This window comes from Hylobates moloch, unplaced genomic scaffold (genome assembly GCF_009828535.3).
Source record: "Hylobates moloch isolate HMO894 unplaced genomic scaffold, HMol_V3 SCAFFOLD_11, whole genome shotgun sequence".
Taxonomy (NCBI): Eukaryota; Metazoa; Chordata; class Mammalia; order Primates; family Hylobatidae; genus Hylobates; species Hylobates moloch.
The window spans coordinates 1643730-1664398 of record NW_026652286.1 but is presented as its reverse complement, the minus strand read 5'-3'; the positions used below and the strand labels follow the sequence as shown (position 1 = coordinate 1664398).

At 45.8% G+C, this 20669-nt stretch overlaps 2 protein-coding genes across 39 annotated transcripts in view; one reads left to right on the top strand and one right to left on the bottom strand.

The window, feature by feature from the left end:
• The window catches only part of HARBI1 (harbinger transposase derived 1), a 15996-nt gene extending 7928 nt beyond the window's left edge, over positions 1-8068 (bottom strand). Inside the window, exons 1-3 of one of the 4 annotated variants that reach the window (XM_058424566.1) lie at positions 7742-7958; positions 7572-7623; positions 6422-7233 (exon numbers count right to left, since the gene is read on the bottom strand). In XM_058424566.1, the coding sequence (XP_058280549.1) occupies positions 6422-7091 (670 nt within the window). In that variant the 5' untranslated portion in view covers positions 7092-7233; positions 7572-7623; positions 7742-7958. The other 3 variants (XM_032166114.2, XM_032166117.2, XM_032166116.2) reach the window with 3 other exon arrangements.
• A 101-nt stretch (positions 8069-8169) lies between these two features.
• ATG13 (autophagy related 13) overlaps positions 8170-20669 on the top strand; it is a 57151-nt gene continuing 44651 nt past the window's right edge. For 2 of the 35 annotated variants that reach the window (XM_032166074.2, XM_032166061.2), the window contains exons 1-2: positions 8173-8731; positions 20566-20621. The gene's annotated coding sequence lies outside the window, so the exon portion shown is untranslated. Of the gene's footprint in view, positions 8732-9102; positions 9219-15301; positions 15456-15512; positions 15631-20437; positions 20622-20669 lie in introns of all 35 variants that reach the window. The other 33 variants (XM_032166094.2, XM_032166076.2, XM_032166075.2 and 30 more) reach the window with 31 other exon arrangements.

The window sequence follows — 20669 nt, the reverse complement described above, 5'->3', positions numbered from 1 at the left end:
TTTTTTTTTTTTGAGACAAAGTCTCGCTCTTGTCCCCCAGGCTGGAATGCAATGGCGTGATCTCAGCTCACTGCAACCTCCACCTTCCAGGTTCAAGAGATTCTCCTGCCTTAGCCTCCTGAGTAGCTGGGATTACAGGTGCCTGCCACCACACCTCGCTAATTTTTGTATTTTTAGTAGAGATGGGATTTCACCATCTTGGCTAGGCTGGTCTCAAACTTCTGACTTCAGGTGATCTGCCTGCCTCGGCCTCCAAAAGTGCTGGGATTTAGCACCCGGCTAAAATTAGCACCAGGCTAATTTTTGTATTTTTAGTGGAGATGGGGTTTCACCATCTTGGCTAGGCTTGTCTTGAACCCCTGACCTCGTTATCCACCTGCCTCGGACTCCCAAAGTGCTGGGATCGCAGGCGTGAGCCACTTTTCTTTTTTTTTTTTAAGATGGAGTCTCACTCTGTCATCCAGGTTGGAATGCAGTGGCACGATCTCCACTCACTGCAACCTCCACCTACCAGGATCAAGCAATTCTCCTGCATCAGCCTCCTGAGTAGCTGGAATCACAGGCTCCGCCACCATGCCCGGCTAATTTTTGTATATTTAGTAGAGACGGGGTTTCAGCATGTTGACCAGCTGGTCTGGAAGTCCTGACCTCAAGTGATCCACCCACCTCGGCCTCCCAAAATGCTGGGATTACAGGCGTGAGCCACCGCGCCTGGCCTGAGGAAATCAGTTTCTACATCTTCAACTTCCACAGGTATATTCTAGCTTTCTTAGTGCCTCACACCAAAACTAGCTTTAATAAACACTTGCTGACCAGGCACAGTGGCTCATACCTGTAATCCCAGCACTTTGGGAGGCTGAGGTGGACTGGCTGAGCTCAGGAGTTTGAGCCCTGCCTGGGCTACACAGTGAGACCCAGACTCTACAAAAAAAAAAAAAAAATTTTTTTTACAGGCATGAGCCACAGCGCCCAGCCAAAAAATTTAAAACAAAATTAGCCAGGCATGATGGCAGGCACCTATGGTCCCAACTACTCGGTAGACTGATGTGGGAGGATCAATTGAGCCCAGGAGGTCAAGGCTTCAATAAGTTGTGCTCATGCCAGTGCACCCCAGCGTGGGTGACAGAGTGAGACCCTGTCTCAAAAATGTATGCGTGTATATATATATATAAAATATAATAAACAGGCCGGGCACAGTGGGCTCACGCATGTAATCCCAGCACTTTCGGAGGCCAAGGCGGGTGGATCACGAGGTCAGGAGATGGAGACCATCCTGGCTAACACGGTGAAACCCTGTCTCTACTAAAAATACAAAAAATTAGCCGGGCGTGGTGGTGGGCGCCTGTAGTCCCAGCTACTTGGGAGGCTGAGGCAGATCCCACTGCACTCACCTGGCCAGACCAGAACCCTCAAAAAAAAAAAACAGGGCGCGCCGCTCTTCAACTACACTTTTCACCTGAGGTCAGGAGTTTGAGACCAGCCTGACCAACATGGAGAAACCCCGTCTCTACTAAAAATGCAAAAAAAAATTAGCCGGGCATGGAGGCGCATGCCTGTAATCCCAGTTACTCGGGAGGCTGAGGCAGGAGAATCGCTTGAACCCAGGAGGCGGAGGTTGCGGTGAGCCGAGATCGCGCCATTGCACTCCAGCCTGAGCGACAAGAGCGAAAACTCTGTCTCAAAAAATAAAAATAAAATAAAAATAAATAAATAAATAAACATTCGTAAAATGTTGCCACAGTATCCGTTTTTCCCACTCCTACTCTTTCTGTAGAGAGGGGAATCAGAAAAGTTATTTATCAGAATTTTTACTAATTTACAACTATGTACTATAAACAATGTAAAAAACTACTTTAAAGCCATAATTCCAACTGAATCTTGGATCCCAAGGTGGGAAGAAAAAGAAGTCCTTACCAGGAATATTTGCCAAATAGAGTAATTCGTCCTATGATCTGATTTAAACACTGAAACACAAGCGATTTAAATGTTATGTGCCTCAGTCTCCTCTTTTGTAAAAATGTTAATAATATTATTATTTAACTCATTTTTTTTTTTTTTTTTTTTTTTTTTTTGAGACAGTCTTGCTCTGTCGCCCAGGCTAGAGTGCAGTGGCATGACCTCGGCTCACTGCAAACTCTGCCTCCCGGGTTCACGCCATTCTCCTGCCTCAGCCTCCTGAGTAGCTGGGACTACAGGCGCCTGCCACCATGCCTGGCTTATTTTTTGTATTTTTAGTAGAGATGAGGTTTCACCGTGTTAGCCAGGATGGTCTCAATCTCCTGACCTCATGATCCGCCCACCTCAGCCTCCCAAAGTGCTGGGATCACAGGCGCGAGCCACCGCGCCAGTCTATTATTTAACTCTTAAAGAGTTTTTATAAGCATTAAGTGATATAATTGATGCAAAATGCTTACAATATTGCCTGTCAAATTTTAAGGGCTAAGTTTTAGCTGGCTTAATAGTTAGGGAACCGGGCAGGGTACAGTAGCTCATGCCTGTAATTCCAGCAATTTGGGAGTACAAGGTGGGCTAACTGCTTGAGCCTAGGGGTTTGAGACCAGCCTGGGCAGCATGACAAAACACCAACTTTACCAAAAATACAAAAATTAGCCCAGCATGGTGGCGTGCATCTGTAGTCCCAGCTACTTGGTACACTGAGGTAGAAGGATCAATTGAGCCCAGGAGGTCAAGGCTGCAATGAGTCATAATCACACCACTGCACTCCAGCCTGGGTGACAGAGTGAGACCCTGTCACACAAAAAAAAGGAGGGGGGAACCAAAGTGAAGAGATTCATAAGAAATCAGCCTGGAACCCAAGTACTCCCACAGCTACAGAAGAAATGGCCAGATGAGACAATTGCAAAATTGACTTTCCCACACTTCTTGGTGTGAGTTCTATGAAACAAAATTTGAAAGCTCAAAATAGGCAAAAGGTGTGTTTAAGATAAAGGTCCAGTAGAGTAGCAAGAAGGCGGTGCACTAAAAATGGTATGGAGAAGCAACAATCAAGAAACTCAGTAAGCTCCAAGATATTACACGTGGTACTCTGGCAGCTCTACCCCCATCAGTGTAGTCTTTGCCCACTTGGAACACAGGTTTCTCTTTAAAGTGCTAAGCCGGGCGCGGTGGCTCATGCTTGTAATCCCAGCACTTTGGGAGGCTGAGGAGGGCGGATCACGAGGTCAGGAGATCGAGACCACGGGGAAACCCCGTCTCTACTAAAAATACAAAAAATTAACCGGGCGTGGTGGCAGGCACCTGTAGTCCCAGCTACTTGGAGAGGCTGAGGCAGGAGAATGGCGTGAACCCAGGAGGCGGAGTTTGCAGCGAGCTGAGATCACTCCACTGCACTCCAGCCTGGGTGAGAGAGCGAGACTCCGTCTCAAAAAAAATAAAAATAAAAATAAAGTGCTAGTAAACATGTTAAAGAAAAGTATTTCCTGAGCATCAACTCACAGTAAGCACTGTGCTATGAGCATGTGCAGTGCAGATATGATTAATGGTCGTGATTAGCTGGGTGTGGTGGTGTATGTCTGTGATACCAGCTACTGGTATTATGAGCCTGGGCTGAGGCCAGATGATTGCTTGAGACCAGCCTGGGCAACAGAACAAGACCCAGTCTCAAAAAAACAAAAGCTAGAGAAGTCTTTGAATCCTTAACGTAGCTTCCATCTCTCATATGTTGTATACAAGATAACCCTTGTCTTGATGGTCATATAAAAGTAGCACATGAAAAAAAAAACCCAAAAAACAAAAAACTAAGCTGCTGGGTTCAAGGGTTTTATCACTGTTAACCCCACTCCTCAGAGCTGTACAGTCACCTTGGTTCACACTGCTTAATGTTGAATAGATTCTTGTCCTACTCATAACAGTAAGCCAGTCTTTCTAATGGAACTCGGGCGGATCTGTGAAGTGAGATGCTACAATAAGAATTGGGTACATGCATTGTCTACTATCATTTTTATGCAGATATCACAGTGACAATCAACAATGCAAAAATAATTTTTTTCTTTTTTTTTTTTATTTTGAGACAGAGTTTCATTCTTGTTGCCCAGGCTGGAGTGCAATGGTGCGATCTCGACTCACTGCAACCTCTACCTCCTGGGTTCAAGCGATTTGCCTGCCTCAGCCTCCCAAGTAGCTGAGATTATAGGTGTCTGCCACCACGCCCAGCTAATTTTTTGTATTTTTAGTAGAGAAGGGGTTTCACCATGTTGGCCAGGCTGGTCTTTTTTTACAAAAAATTAGCGAGTGAGACGGAGTCTTGCTCTGTCCCCCAGGCTGGAGGCTGGAGTGCAGTGGCGCGATCTCGGCTCACTGCAAGCTCCGCCTCCCGGGTTCACGCCATTCTCCTGCCTCAGCCTCCCGAGTAGCTGGGACTACAGGCGCCTGCCAACACGCCCGGCTAATTTTTTGTATTTTTAGTAGAGACGGGGTTTCACCGTGTTAGCCAGGATGGTCTCGATCTCCTGACCTCGTGATCCGCCCGCCTCAGCCTCCCAAAGTGCTGGGATTACAGGCTTGAGCCACCGTGCCCGGCCAAGGCCAGGCTGGTCTTGAACACCCGACCTCAGGTGATACGCCCTCCATGGCCTCCCACAGTGCTGGGATTATAGTCGTGAGCCACCACGCCCAGCAGTATTTTGGCTTTATTTCAAGGGATTGTTTCATTTATTTGTTTGCTTATTTATATTATTATTACTTTTCTGAGAGACATTGTCTCGCTTTGTTGCCCAGGCTAATCTCGAGCTCCTGGATTCAAGTGACCCTCTCACCTTGATTTCCTAAAGTGCTGGGATTATGGGCAGGAGCCACCGCACCCAGACAGGATTGTTCTTATAAGGTTGTTTTTGTTGCTGCAGCTATTGTTTGCAATAAAAATTCTTGCATGCAATTTTGTTTTGCATATGTATAAATATATACCTGTAAGATAAATTCTTAGGAGTAGAAGAGCTGGGTGAAATAACAAAATACATTTATTAATATATATGTATTTTTTGGCTGGCCATGGTGGCTCACGCCTGTAATCCCAGCACTTCGGGAGGCTGAGATGGGCAGATCACCTGAGGTTGGGAGTTCGAGAGCAGCCTGACCAACATGGTGAAACCCCGTCTCTACTAAAAATACAAAATTAGCCGGGCATAGTGGTGCATGCCTATAATCCCAGCTACTCAGGAGGCTGAGGCAGGAGAATTGCTTGAACCTGGGAGGCGGAGGTTGCGGTGAGCCGAGATCGTGCCATTGCACTCCAGCCTGGGCAACAAGAGCAAAACTCTGTCTCAAAAATAATAATAATAATAATAATAATAATAATTTTTTTTTACGTTGGGTGTGGTGGCTTACAGCCATATTCCCAGAGCTTCAGGAGGCTGAGATGGGAGGATGGCTTGAGGCCAGGAGCTCAAGACTAGTCTGGTCAACGTAGTGAGACTCTGCCTCTACACAAAATTAAAAAAATAAAATAAAATAAGAAAAAAATGTTTAATTGTTTTGGAGACAGGGTCTTGCTATCTTTCTCAGGCTGGTCTCAAGGTCCAGGCTCAAGTGATCCTCTTGCCTTAGCCTCCCAGATAGCTGGAATTACAATTACCAGTTGTACTAGTACATGCCACTGTGCTGGCTCTAATAGTATCCTTTAAAGTTTTAATAATGTCTATTAAATGTTGATTTTTTAAAAATTAAGGCTAAGAAAATTCTCACCTGAGGTCTCATAAAAAACTGACAGAACTGAGACTCAGCTCTACAGACTCCCATATCTCATTCTAGTCTACTACGTAATTTTTCTTTTTCTTGAGACAGAGTTTCGCTCTTGTTGCCCAGGCTAGAGTGCACTGGCGTGATCTTGGCTAACCGCAACCTCCGCCTCCCGAGTTCAAGCGATTCTCCTGCCTCAGCCTCCCGAGTAGCTGGGATTGCAGGCATGCGCCACTACGCCTGGCTAATTTTGTATTTTTAGTATAGACGGGGTTTCTCCATGTTGATCAGGCTGGTCTTGAACTCCCAACCTCAGGTGATCTGCCTGCCTTGGCCTCCCAAAGTGCTGGGATAACAGGCATGAGCTACACGTGCAGCCCCTTTTCTTTCTTTTTTTTTTTTTTGAGATGGAGTTTTTGCTCTGTTGCCCAGGCGGGGGTGCAATGGCGCCATCTCAGCTCACTGCAACCTCTGCCTTCTGGGTTCAAGCGATTGTCCTGCCTCAGCCTCTCAAGTAGCTGGGACTACAGGTGCCTGCCACCATGCCCAATTTTTGTATTTTTAGTAGAGACAAGGTTTCACCATGTTGGCCAGGCTGGTCTCCAACTCTTGACCTCAGGTGATCCACCGCCTCCCAAAGTGCTGGGGTTGTGTGAGCCACCGCCCCCAGCCTACATAACTTTTCTATGCCTCCAAACAAAATGAAAATTCACACTTGCAAACTTACCCAGAAGCCAGCTATCTTTGTGCATACCCGCTTCAAACTGACTACTGAGGGAAGACTGCTGCAGCACAGCACAGTCCTGTAGGCTGCCGGGCCAGTTTGTCTCCACGGTCATTAGTGTCCCTCTAATGTCACACACCATCAGGCAGTTTAAAGAATGCAGGCCTTTTCGGTTCACATAGGAGAGGTCTTCAGCATTTGGTGCCTTGATGGCCACATGGATACAGTCCACCACCCCCATCACCCCTGGCATCCCTGCCAACCCATAGAATTCATCCTTCAGAGCCTGTATGGAGGCTTCATCAGCCGGAAAGCGAATGAACTGTGAGGCCCTTTCCACAAGTGCTTCGGTGACATTGGCAACACAACGACTCATAGATGCCTGACTGATTCCAATGGCATCTCCCATCCGAGTCTGGAAGGAACCTGAGGTATAAAAACCCAATGCTGCAAGGACCTGTGTCTCTGGGCTAATAGCCCTGGATCGCTGAGTAGGCCTAGAAAGATTCGCCCCCAAGAGCTCCACCAAGTAATAAATGAACTGCCGTGGAAACCCATACATGGACATCAAGTATTCATCAGTCACATCATCCAGCTTAAAACGGTCCAATGTCCGGTGACCACGGCCATATAGCAAGAGGTCACAGTCAAGCACTGTTATTGGTATAGCCATGGTAAATGTGAATGTTGTCTCTCCTCTGCTTTTTCTGAACTGTACCCAATGAAGATGTTGGTGCAAGAAAGTGTTTTTAAGAAAGTATCAGAATCCAACAGCTAACCACAGTTAAATGGCTCTGCCATTTATAATCTTCTCTCTGTAAATGTTAAAAGAAAAAACATTAGAAACCTACCAAAGACTTCGAAGTGACTCAAAGGCTGGAGCAGCTCCTTTTCTGCGAATTTCCATTTTGTTGAGGCAAAACGTACTGTACTTACAACTCTGGATTTTTCTCCACTAACTCATGGCTGCACGACAGGCTTGCTCTGATTCAAGGATAATGGGAATTCAATCTTTGTGGCTCATTTAATGCTTGGCATTTCAATTGAGAACACCAAAAGAATAATGGAGGTGATGACATAATTATTCACAAGGTAAAAGAGGTCGGCTTCTAACTATATAGGCCAAGAAGCAGCTGACATATGTCATAACCACCTTGAGTAAGAATTGGTCGCCGGTTTCATTATCCAAAGACTTCTGGTTCCACCTGATAAATACAGGACAGATGCTGGGGTGCTCAAACCAGTCTAACAAGAAAAGAAGGGGCCAAAAAAAAAAAAAAACCCAACAACAACAAAGTCCACAACCCAGCCTTACGGACGTACACTGTGTGCTGTAACAAAAGGCTTTTTTCCCTCACTCCAAGAACTCCAAATCGTGAACCTGAGAGCCAGGAAGTAGGGAAGACCAGACACATTGGAAGTCGGGAGCGAAAAAGAGGCTGGCCGAACCAGGTTTGGGAAGCGACTCCGCCACTTTTAAAGGGCACCCTAAAAACGGATCTCAAAGTCTGATTGCGCCGACCACTCAGCCCAGGCCCGTCACCCACCTCTCCGCGGCTGCCAGGTTACCAGCCACACTTCCCACCCACCCAGCCGGGTTGGGCCCTCCTCCGGAATCGGCGACTGCACACAGGCCGCCACGGCGCGCAAAAGCGGCACCGCCCCTTCCGCGTCAGCGCCCGCCCCGCGCCGCATCCTCACTGCCGCTGCCGCCGCGACCTGCGGTTCGTCTCCGCACATTCCACAAGCGTCCCAAACGGTCTCTCTCTCTCTCTCTCTCTCAAACATCTCCTTTCCGTCTTTGTTTTATGTTGAGTCGCTTAGAAAGATTGGAGAAGAAGGCTTACGTGGAATGAAAATCAACTTTTATGGAGATTTTGAGGACTAAAAGAATAAATAGGGCGTCCGTACTGTAGCGAAAGTGTGACTAAGGTTAGGCATCTGGATTTCCTCCGTAGCCCTCTTCCTCCCCCCGGGCCATTACCGAAGCGGATGAAAACAAACACTAACGATGGCGGCGCCGGGAAGCGACCGGCTGCTGGGCTTAAGGCAGGAGTGACCGCTTAACCAGTGAGGGAAGCACTGAAGAGCGCCAGTCGACGTGGGTGCGACAACTCGCGGAGTCTTAGGAGCAAAACGTCTGGGGCCTGCGAGCCAGGACCCTTCTGAAGCCTTAGGTGTCTATCGGCGACGTGTACGGTCACTGCAGCTCAGGAGCGCGGAACCCTCAGCCAGGAGGTGCGGCTGGTCGGTCCCAGGTCCCGGCCTCCGTAATGAGAGCCCGGAACCACTCTTTGTGCCGCAGCTTCGCAGGTACTAACTTTTGGGGGGGAATACCCCGAGATCTCTCAGCGCCCCCGGGTGGGAGGCTATGGATCTGCGGCCCCTTGGCTGCTGCTTCGTGGAAGTCGAAGGGGATTAGCCACGGTTCAATCCCCTGGGCCCCTGAGTTTTCTATGGGAAGTTGGGTTGCTCTAGGCCCCATTGGCCCCTGCTTGTTTGGCAGAGAATCCCCTCCACCCCAGAGCTTTCCTCTCTGCTTTTTCAGCTCTTTGGGTTAGGTCGTCAGGCGTTTTGGAGGTAATTTGGGGGGCCATAACTCCGGGGTTGGGTGCCAATATGAGTGAGGTAGGTTTTCATTCAATCAAGATTTGTTGAGTGCCAAATATGTACTCCGCGTGTAGGTGAGGGTGACTGTTGACTAGTGAAAAAAGGGACCCATGGTTCACGACTGTCTTCTTACTGGCAGTGGAACGACCTGTGGAAACCTGCGATCCATTCTCATTAAATAAATCTCTGGGTAAGTGGCTAAGCACCTTCTTGAGCTCATCACTAATTCATCTCAGTTTTCACTTTTCCAGTGAGTTCCCAGTTAGCTTGGTCAATTCAGGGTAGCATTTCACTTTTGGTATTTCTTCGTTCTCTGGCCACCGCGCAGCCAAAAAAAAAAAGATATTTAAAAAAATTACCTATTTTCTCATTACACTTAGTTTAAAACTCATCTCCTAAGGTGGTAGAATTTATTGGACACTTGCCGGGCGCGGTGGCTCACGCTTGTAATCCCAGCACTTTGGGAGGCCGAGGCGGGCAGATCACGAGGTCAGGAGATCGAGACCACGGTGAAACCCCGTCTCTACTAAAAATACAAAAAAAATTAGCCGGGCGTGGTGGCGGACGCCTGTAGTCCCAGCTACTCGGAGAGGTTGAGGCAGGAGAATGGCGTGAACCCGGGAGGCGGAGCTTGCAGTGAGCCGAGATTGCGCCACCGCACTCCAGCCTGGGCGACAGAGTGAGACTCCGTCTCAAAAAAAAAAAAAAAAAAGAATTTATTGGACACCTTTAGTGGGAGATGTATTATAATAAGAAACAACAGGCTCTTCCTTTACACTAAATTAGCTTCTGTGTGTTGTTTTATGACTGTTACTACTTTTCATGTGTGCATGTAGTGGCTCCAGCTCAATTATGAGGCTTTTTGTTGTTGTTGTTTTCAACTCTCCATTTATCAGCTCAGGAGAAGTCTTTTAGTTTTTTAGATTTTAAAATTTTTATTATTATTATTATTATTATTATTATTATTTTTTGAGACAGAGTCTCGCTGTCGCCCAGGCTGGAGTGCAGTGGCGCGATCTCGGCTCACTGCAGGCTCCGCCCCCCGGGGTTCAGGCCATTCTCCTGCCTCAGCCTCCCGAGTAGCTGGGACTACAGGCGCCCACCACCTCGCCCGGCTAATTTTTTGTATTTTTAGTAGAGACGGGGTTTCACCGTGGTCTCGATCTCCTGACCTCGTGATCCGCCCGCCTCGGCCTCCCAAAGTGCTGGGATTACAAGCGTGAGCCGCCGTGCCTGTCCTGGGTTTCAGTGTTTCTACACTAATTTTTAGGTTAATTTCTTGGGTTTTCATTTCCTTATGCATGTAGGTAGTTTGATTATGGATCTTACATTTATGTGCTCTTCTGACTTTTGCTTTTAATATTTTGAGAGCAACTTGCCCACCTCTCAACGTTGCCATGATAGATGGCAAACCTCTTTGTGGCTTCTCCAGGCTTCTTTGAGCATCTATGATCAAGGAAGGGAGCACTTGGCTGTTGGGCTTTATGCAGGGTACAGGGCTTTTACCTACCTATAAGGTTAAGGTCATATCTCCCAACCCTATTCTTACTCTCATGTGTTTGTCAAAAAGACCTAACCCTTGTCCCTCATAGGCCTCGGTTCCCTGGCATCAGATTTTCCTTGCATCTATAGCTTTGATTGTACTCTTTATGGAATCTGGGATATCTCCCGTTTTTCTAGTTCAGCTGTGTGTCAGAACATTTTGATTGTCATTTTATCTACATCTTTATGTGTTTGTAGTGGGAGGGGGAACTGACAGCGTCAGTTCAGTCCACCCTGTTGATGAAAGGCCATTTCAGAGATTTATTTATTTTTATTTATATGTATATATATATTTTTAGAGATGGGATTTTGCCCTGTTGCCCAGACTGGAGTGCAGTGAAGTAATCTTGGCTCACTGCAACCTCTGCCTCCCAGGTTCAAGCGATTCTCCTGCCTCAGCCTCCCATCTAGCTAGGATTACAGGCATCCGCCTCCATGCCTGGCTAATTTTTTGTATTTTTAGTAGAGACAGGATTTCACCATGGTGGTCAGGCTGGTCTTGAACTTCTGACCTCAGGCGATCCACCTGCCTCAGCCTCCGAAAGTGCTGGGATTACAGACGTGAGCTGCTGCACCTGGCCCACTTCAGAGAATTTTGTTTGTTTGTTTTTTTGAGCCGAAGTCTCACTCTGTTGCTCAGGCTGGAGTGCAGTGGCGCGATCTTGACTCACTGCAACCTCTGCCTCCTGGGTTCAGGAGATTCTCCTGCCTCAGCCTCATGAGTAGCTGGGACTACAGGTGCATTCCACCACACTCAGCTACTTTTTGTATTTTTAGTAGAGATGGGGTTTTGCCATGTTGCCCAGGCTGGTCTCAAACTCCTGGACTAAGGCAATCCACCTGCCTCAGCCTCCCAAAATGCTAGGATTACAGGTATGAGGCACTGCACCTGGCCTCACTCATGTTTACCATGACTTAATGCATTAAAGTCTTTGCCACCTTCATTTTTTTTTTTTCTAAATCCAGAAACATTTTAATCTATTAAAAAACAGCAAAACAAACAAACAACAAAAACCCAAAATTACGTTGCTCCTTTTCACAATAGTGTACATTTTTACCATAATTCAGTTATGGCTACAAAACATCAGATTTATTGATTGATTTATTTATTTTTATCTTTTTTTTTGAGAGGGAGTCTCACTGTCGCCCAGGCTAGAGTGCAGTGGTGCAATCTCGGCTCACCGCAACCTCCGCCTCCCAGGTTCTAGCAATTCTCCTGCCTCAGCCTCCTGAGTAGCTGGGATTACATGCACCCGCCACCACACCCAGCAATTTTTATATTTTTAGTAAAGATGGGGTTTCATCATGTTGATCAGGCTGGTCTCGAACCCCTGACCTCGTGATCCACCCGCCTTGGCCTCCCAAAGTGCTAGGATTACAGATGTGAGCCACCGCTCCCGGCCCCAGAAAATTTTTTTTTTTAATGTGTCTTCTCTATGGAATGAAAAAAATTTTTGTGTGTGTGACCTTCTAGTCTTTAATTGGCGAAATATGTCCCAAAAAAGAAACTATTGCATTTAAACCACATCACCAAAAAACAAAAAGCGAAACAAAAAAAAAACCAACCAAGCGTAATACCCTTTTACTGATGTGTCTTACAGATTGACATGACCAAAGCCGTATGTTTTCATTTAATTTCCATTTCCCCCTTACATTACATGCACCAATTGAATGTATGCTCTGGGAGCCATAAAATTACCAAACATCTACCTCTTCAAAAGAATGCATTAAAATTTTATTTATTTATTTAATTTTTTGAGACGGAGTCTTGCTCTCTCGCCCAGGCTGGAGTGCAGTGGCGCGATCTTGGCTCACTGCAAGCTCCGCCTCCCAGGTTCACGCCATTCTCCTGCCTCAGCCTCCTGAGTAGCTGGGACTACAGGCCCCCACTACCATGCCCGGCTAATTTTTTATATTTTTAGTAGAGACGGGGTTTCACCATATTAGCCAGGATGGTCTCGATCTCCTCACCTTGTGATCCACCTGCCTCGGTCTCCCAGAGTGCTGGGATTACAGGTGTGAGCCACCGCACCCGGCTAAGAATGCATTAAAATATTTTAAAGAATTTTTTGTTGTTTAAAAGTGAAAAAAATATTAACAAGAAACTGATTCATTCCCTTACTTCATGCATTCATAATCTAAACCAAAAACAAAATTTTAAAGCAAGAACAAACTACTGCTGTAAGTTTTTGTAAGTCCATTTTCTCTGTACATGCAAACTGCTGACTACTGAAGGGAAAAAAGTATAATCCATGGTGTCTGCTGATTCTAAGGGGAGAAACAAGGCTGTCATTTAGTATCCAAAAACTGATACACGTATGTTCTGCTTTTATAATGTGTATTTTTCTTTCTTCTGTTTTTCATATCCAAAACTTGTAAATGCTATTTTAGGAGCAAAGCAGATTAGATTCCAACACTTGTTGAACAGAATTCACAAGCTGTGACAAAACTCTGTCATCTTCGAGGTGCAATTTTGTTTATATACACTGTATGTATATATTTCTTTTAGATTTGGCTGTAGTGGACTGGCCGTGGTTCAAGTGCCACCTTCATTCTAAGGCAAGGTTATGCTGTGATGAAATCTTGGAAGTACAGCTAGAGTCATCATTCTAGCTGTTTGAAAAAGTGTATTTGGGCCGGGTGCCGTGGCTCATGCCTGTAATCCTAGCACTTTGGGAGGCCGAGGTGGGCGGATCACGAGGTTGGGAGACCATCTGGTCTAACACGGTGAAACCCCGTCTCTACTAAAAATACAAAAAAAAAAAAAAAATTAGCCGTGCGTGGTGGCGGGCACCTGTGGTCCCAGCTACTCGGGAGGCTGAGGCAGGAGAATGGCACGAACCTGGGAGGCGGAGCTTGCAGTGAGCCGAGATTGCGCCACTGCACTCCAGTCTGGGCGACAGAGCGAGACCCCGTCTCAAAGAAAAGAAAAGAAAAAGTGCATTTGAAGTACGTCCATAAATAAAGAGACCGAATTTTAGAAGACGTTTGTGCTGGGTGAAAGTTTTTCTCCACTCTATTATGGACCATATGATCGCAACTAGTTTTGTTTTTTTGTTTTTTGTTTTTTTGGTTTTTTTTTTTTGAGACGGAGTCTCACTCTGTCACCTATGCTGGAATGCAGTGGCGCAATCTTGGCTTACTGCAACCTCTGCCTCCTGGGTTCAAGCAGTTCTGCCTCAGCCTCCCAAGTAGCTGGGATTACAGGTGTGCACCACCACGCCCGGCTAATTTTTGTGTTTTTAGTAGAAATGGGGTTTCACCATGTTGGCCAGGCTGGTCTCGAACTCCTGACCTCAGATGATCTGCCTGTCTTGGCCTCCCAAAGTACTGGGATTACAGGCCTGAGCCACTGTGCCTGGCTGGCAACTAGTTTTTTTATTTGTTAATTTGATTTTTTTTAATTCAAATCTACAGAAAAGTTGGAAGAATATTACAGTGAATTTTTATGTACTCTTCCCTTAGATTTGCACATTGTTCACTCTTTACCACATTACTTTCTTTCTCCTATATATTGTATAACTTATTTTTGCGTTATATTTACACATTCTTATTCTTTTTTTTTTTTTTTCTGAACCCTTCAGAGATGTTACTTATATCTCATGAATAAGAGTGTGGACTAAAATGTAATTTTATCAAAATCAGGAATTTTTTTTTTTTTTTTGAAATGGAGTCTCACTGTCACCCAGGCTGGAGTACAGTGGCGCAATATCGGCTCCCTGCAACCTCCACCTCCCGGGTTCAAATGATTCTTCTGCCTCAGCCTCCTGAGTAGCTGGGACTACAGGCATGCGTCACCACACCCGGCTCATTTTTGTATTTTACTAGAGAAAGGGTTTCACCATGTTGGCCAGGCTGGTCTCGAACTCTTGACCTCAAGTGTTCACACTCCTCAGCCTGCCAAAGTGCTGGGATTACAGGGGTGAGCCACCGCAACCAGCCAAATTCAGGAAATTTAATATTGATGCAATACTGTTACGTAGTATACAGTTGGGTTCAAATGTTGCCAGTTGTTTCAGTACTGTCCTTCACAGAAACTTTTTTAAAAATCCAGGAACCAGTCCAGAATCAAGCTTTGCATTTAGTTGTCACACTTTATTCTCCTTTAATCTAAAATGGCTCTTCAGATTTTTTTTTTTTTTTGGTGTTTTATAACACTGACGTTTTTGAAGAGTGACGAGCCCATTATATTATTAAATGTTCTGCCTTTCAATTTGAGCTTGTCCAGTCACTTCCTCATGGTTAGTTTCAGGTTATACAGTTTTAGCAAGAAAGCTGTGTAAGTAATACATCACATCAGAAGGGATGTGAAGTCAGTTTCTTCAGTTGTTGTTGTCCAGGCCAGGGTGAAAGTTCCCCTTCACCCTTGAAAAAATCAGCTCATTAGCTCATTGGCTGGGCATGATTGCTCATGCTGTAATCCTAGCACTTTGGGAAGCTGAGGTGAGAGGATTGCCTGAGCACAAGAGTTTGAGACCAGCCTGAGCAACATAGTGAGATGCCGTCTCTACAAAAGAATAAAAAGTTACCTGGGCGTGGTGGTGTGCACCTGTAGTCCCAGCTGAGGTGGGAGGATTGCTTGAGCCTGGGAGGTCGAAGCTGCAGTGAGCCATGATCATGTCATGGCACCCCAGCCTGAGCAACAGAGACCTTGTCTCCGAAAGATAATCAACTCATTCACAAGGCCAGGTTCAGTGGCTCACACCAGTAATCCTAATCCCAACACTTCAGGAGGCCAAGATGGGAGGATCACTTGAAGCCAGGAGTTCCAGACCAGCCTGGGCAACATATCAAGATCGCGTTGCTACCAAAAGAAAAAAAAAAATCAACTCACGAAAGGCATATGAATTGGAAAAAATGGCATACGGATTTTTTTTTTCCTAAGGTACTTTTGCTATAGCTTGCTCTTTCTTTCTTTCTTTTTTTTTTTTTTTTGATACAGGGTTTTGCCTTGTCACCCAGGCTGGAGTGCAATGACATAATCACAGCTCACTGCAGCCATAACCTCCTGGGTTCGAGTGATCTTCCCACATCAGTCTCTTGAGTAGCTGGGACTATAGGTGAGCATCACCACACCCAGCCAATTTTTTGTATTTTTGTAGATAAATGTTACCCAGCCTGATCTTGAACTCCTGAGCTCAAGCTATCCTCCTGCCTCGGCCTTCTAAAGTATTGAGATTATAGGCGTGAGTCACTGGGCTGGCCAAGGCATACAAATTTATCACAGAGTGATTGCCCATCCCCCCAGGTGGTTCAGAGGTTATATACCGTTCTGGCAAAGCAAGTTATGGAAACCTGGAGAAGACAAATTCCGCTGAGGGGATTACTAGGGAGAATGAATGGATCAGGGAACAGAGATTAATTTGCACATTATCTTGTGAAAGGGTCCATTTAGGTGCGGTTACATTTGTGGTGTTACAGCATACAGAAGAACAGTTGTTCCTTTAGGTGGGTCTGGATTTTAGGCACATAAAGGAATTTAAGCTTTACTGTATGCTTTGGAAGAGAAGGTGTGTGGATGGAGTGAGGTGTCAGAGATACCTTGAGGCTTCTTTGGTTGAGCATAGCCATATTTGAGGGTATTGATTTCTTTTGTTTTTTGTTAGTTTGTTTGTTTTTGAGACAGAGTCTGTTGCCCAGGCTGGAGTGCAGTGGTGCGATCTTGGCTCACTGCAAGCTCCGTCTCCCAGGTTCACGCCATTCTCCTGCCTCAGCCTCCCGAGTAGCTGGGACTACAGGTGCCCACCACCATGCCCAGCTAATTTTTTGTATTTTTAGTAGAGACAGGGTTTCACTGTGTTAGCCAGGATGGTCTCGATCTCCTGACCTTGTGATCCACCCGCCTGGGCCTCCCAAAGTGATGGGATTATAGGCGTGAGCCACCGCACATGGCCTCTTTTGTTTTTTGAGACAGGAGTTTCACTCTTGTGCCGAGGCTGGAGTGTAGTGGCACAACCTCAGCTCACTGCAACCTCTACCTCCTGGGTTCAGATGATTCTCCTGCCTCAGCCTCCCGAGTTGCTGAGATTACAGGCACACACCACCACGCCTGGCTAATTTTTTATTTTGAGTAAAGACAGGGTTTCACCATATTGGCCAGGCTGATCTCAAACTCCTGACCTCCGGTGATCCGTCCGCCTTGGCCTCCCAAAGTGCTGGGATTACAGGCGTGAGCCACCTCGCCTGTCCTGGGTGTTGATTTCTGAGCCCCAATATCAGTATGTTATCTTTGACGACTTTGTTAAGATTGTATCCACCAGGTTTCTCTTTGTAATCAATAAGTAGTAACCTGTGTTCCCATAGATTGTGTAACATCTCATTTGTAAATAAAGTTTCACCCAGAAATTTTAGCATTCCTTGGTGATTCGCTTGAACCAGTTATTCCTATAATGGTTACAAAATTGTCATTTTCTAAGTCTGCTATTCTTACATTTATTTATTGTATTATACTATAAAGAAGTATTTTCCCCATCTTCATTTATTGCACAGCTCCCTTTGAAACCAAAGGGTTATGAAGAAGATGTAAACATTTGCTATAGAAAAAAAGGACTATGTCAGGAAAAGATTGTATCTGCTCTTCCACTGTTAGCTTAAGAAATAAGGTTGGGTGCGGTAATCCTGTAATCCCAGCACTGTAGAAAGCTGAGGTGGATGGATCACTTGAGGCCAGGAGTTTGAGACCAGCCTGGCCAACATGGCAAAACCTCATCTCTACTAAAAATAAGAAAATTAGCCTGGGCCGGGCGTGATGGCTCACGCCTGTAATCCCAGCACTGTGGGAGGCCTCAGTGGGTAGATCACCTGAGGTCAGGAGTTTGAGTCCAGTCTGTCCAACATGATGAAACCCTATCTCTACAAAAATATGAAAGTTAGCCGGGCATGATGGCGGGTGCCTGTAATTCCAGCTACTTGGGAGGCTGAGGCAGGAGAATCACTTGAACTTGGGAGGCGGAGGTTGCAGTGAGCTGAGATCGCACCACTGCACTCCATCCAGGGTGACAGAGCAAGACTCTGTCTCAAAAAATAAATAAATAAATATAGAGAAATGTAAAATTACAAATTAAATTTTAATGCTTCCAAAACCTACATGTTCTTGCATGATAAACATGAGTTTAAAAGCTTTTTTTTTTTTTTTTTTGAGAAGTTTTGCTCTTGTTGCCCAGGCTGGAGTGCAATGGCGCGAACCCAGCTCACTGCGACCTCCGCCTCCTGGGTTGAAGCGATTCTCCTCCCTCAGCCTTCCAAGTAGCTGGGATTACAGGCATGTGTCACCATGCCTGGCTAACTTTTTTTTTTTTTTTTAGTAGAGATGGGGTTTCTCCATGTTCATCAGGCCAGTCTCGAACTCCTGACCTCAGGTGATCTGCCCGCCTCGGTATCCCAGAGTGCTGGGATTACAGGCGTGAGCCACCGTGCCTGGCCTGAATTTAAGAGCATTTTTAAGGCCAAGCGCAGTGGCTCATGCCTGCAATCCCCAGCAGTTTGGGAGGCTGAGACAGGAGGAGTGCTTGAGCCCAGGAGTTCACAACCAGCCTGGGCAACAAGGCAAAGCCCCATCTCTACAAAAAAATACAAAAAATTAGCTGGGCGTGGTGGCGTGCTAGTAGTCCCAGCTACTCCTGAGGCTGAAGTGGGAGAATCACCTGAGTCCGGCAGGTTGAGGCTGCAGTGAGCTGTGATCGGGCCACTGCACTCCAGCCTGGACAAAGGATTGAGACCTTGTCTCAAAAAAAAAAAAAAAAAAAAGGGCAGGAAGAAAAAGCATTTTGGCCAGGCATGGTAGCTCACGCCTGTAATCGCAGCATTTGGGTGACAAAGGTGGGCAGATCACCTGAGGTCAGGAGTTCTAGATCAGCTTGGCCAACATGGTGAAACCCCATCTCCATTAAAAATACAAAAATAAGCTGGTGTGGTGGCATGTGCCTCTGATCTCAGCTATTCGGGAGGCTGAGGCAGGAGAATCACTTGAACCTGGCAGGTGGAGATTGCAGTGAGATCGCGCCACTGCATACCAGCCTGGGCGACAGAGTGAGACTCTGTCTCAAAAAAAAACCGAAAACAAAACCCCACATTTTTTTTTTTTTTTTTTTGAGACGGAGTCTTGCTCTGTCGCCCAGGCTGGAGGGCAGTGGCGCGATCTCAGCTCACTGCAACCTCCGCATCCCGGGTTCACGCCATTCTCCTGCCTCAGCCTCTCCGAGTAGCTGGGACTACAGGCGCCCGCCACCACGCCCGGCTAATTTTTTGTATTTTTGGTAGAGACGGGGTTTCACCGTGGTCTCGATCTCCTGACCTCGTGATCCGCCCGCCTCGGCCTCCCAAAGTGCTGGGATTACAAGCATGAGCCACCGCGCCCGGCCAAAACCCCACATTTTAAGCATCCAAAGTGTTGAATATTTGTCAGCAAGTTGTTTGTTTGGTTTTTTTAATTGCAGGTAAAACATTCTGTTATTTCTGTAATAGTTTTTAGGTTACTGCTTACAGATTTTGTGTAAGTAGAAGTAGGCATTATACAAATGTGAAAGCAATGTTGTTAATATGCCAGGAATTGTTACTCAGAAAAACTGAATTTGGGATTCATTTTTAGAATAAATCAAGGAAATATTAATTGGTTAACTGTTCATTGTTAATATTAGATTAGTTCCATATATATCTAACAGTCTTCTCTGCACAGCAACCTGAGCAATCCTTTTTAAAAATGTACTTGACTGAGGTGTAATTGACATAAAATAAATTATATCCATTATAAATTTACAGTTTCACAAATTTTGGCAAATGCATAAGTCTTATAATCACCACCACAATCAAAACATGGAAATTCCTATCACTATAACTTTTCCCCCTATCATTTCTACCTCCACTCCCAGCCGCAAGCAATACTGATCTGTTTAACTTTTTTTTTTTTTTGGAGACGGAGTCTCACTCTGTCACCCAGGCTGGAGTGTGTGTGCAGTGGCGTGATCTTGGCTCACTACAACCTCCACCTCCTGGGCTCAAGAGATCCCCCCACCTCAGCCTTCCTAGCAGCTGGGACTATAGATGTGCGCCACCATGCCTGGCTAATTTTTGTATTTTTAGTAGAGATGGGGTTTCACCCATCTAGCCCACATTCACCGTGTGGGCTAGGCTGGTCTTGAATTCCTGACCTCAGATGCCCCACCCACCTCAGCCTCCCAAAGTGCTGGGATTACAGGTGTGAGCCACTGCACCTGTGTGATACTGATCTGTTTTCTATCACAAGAGATTACATTTACCTTTTCTAGAGCATGGTATAGATGCAGTCACACTCATAGTGTGTATTTTTGTGTCTGCTTTCACTTTGTATTATGTGAGATTCACCTATTTGTGTTCACAAGGAGGTTTTTTTTTTTTTTTTTTTTCTGAGACAGAGTCTCTGTCTTGTTGCCAGGCTGGAGTGCAGTGGCATGATCTCGGCTCACTGCAACCTCTGCCTCCTGAGTTGAAGCGATTCTCCTGCCTCAGCCTCCCAAGTAGCTGGGATTCCAGGAGCCCGCCATCACGCCTGGCTAATTTTTGTATTTTTAGTAGAGACGGGGTTTCTCCATGTTGGTCAGGCTGGTCTTGAACTCCTGGCCTCAGGTCATCCACCTTGGCCTCCCAAAGTGCTGGGATTACAGGCATGAGCCACTGTGCCTGGCCGACCCTGCTTAATCTTAATGAACACTTAATACTTTCAAACATATTTTAATTATTTTTATGGTCAGTTTACCCCTTGTTAGAATACAAGCTCCATAATACCAGGAATTTTTGACTGATTACAAATTTCTGGTTAAACATGACAGAGTGACTACATGTATCTATTCTGTTTATTTATTTGTTTATTTATTTTATTTTTGTTCTCCTAAGGCTCTGTCGTCCCAAAGATACTAAGTAACAGGCAGAATTGGATATGGCACAAATTTCTGTTTAAAGAGATGCGGTCTCACTCTGTTGCCAGGCCGTTTATTCACAGGCATGATCATATTTTTCTACAGCATCTTGGACTCAAGTGATTCTCCTGCCTCAACCTCCTGAGTAGCTGGGACTACAGGTATGTGCCACCAGGCCCCACTTCTTTTTAAGCCATATAAAATTATAG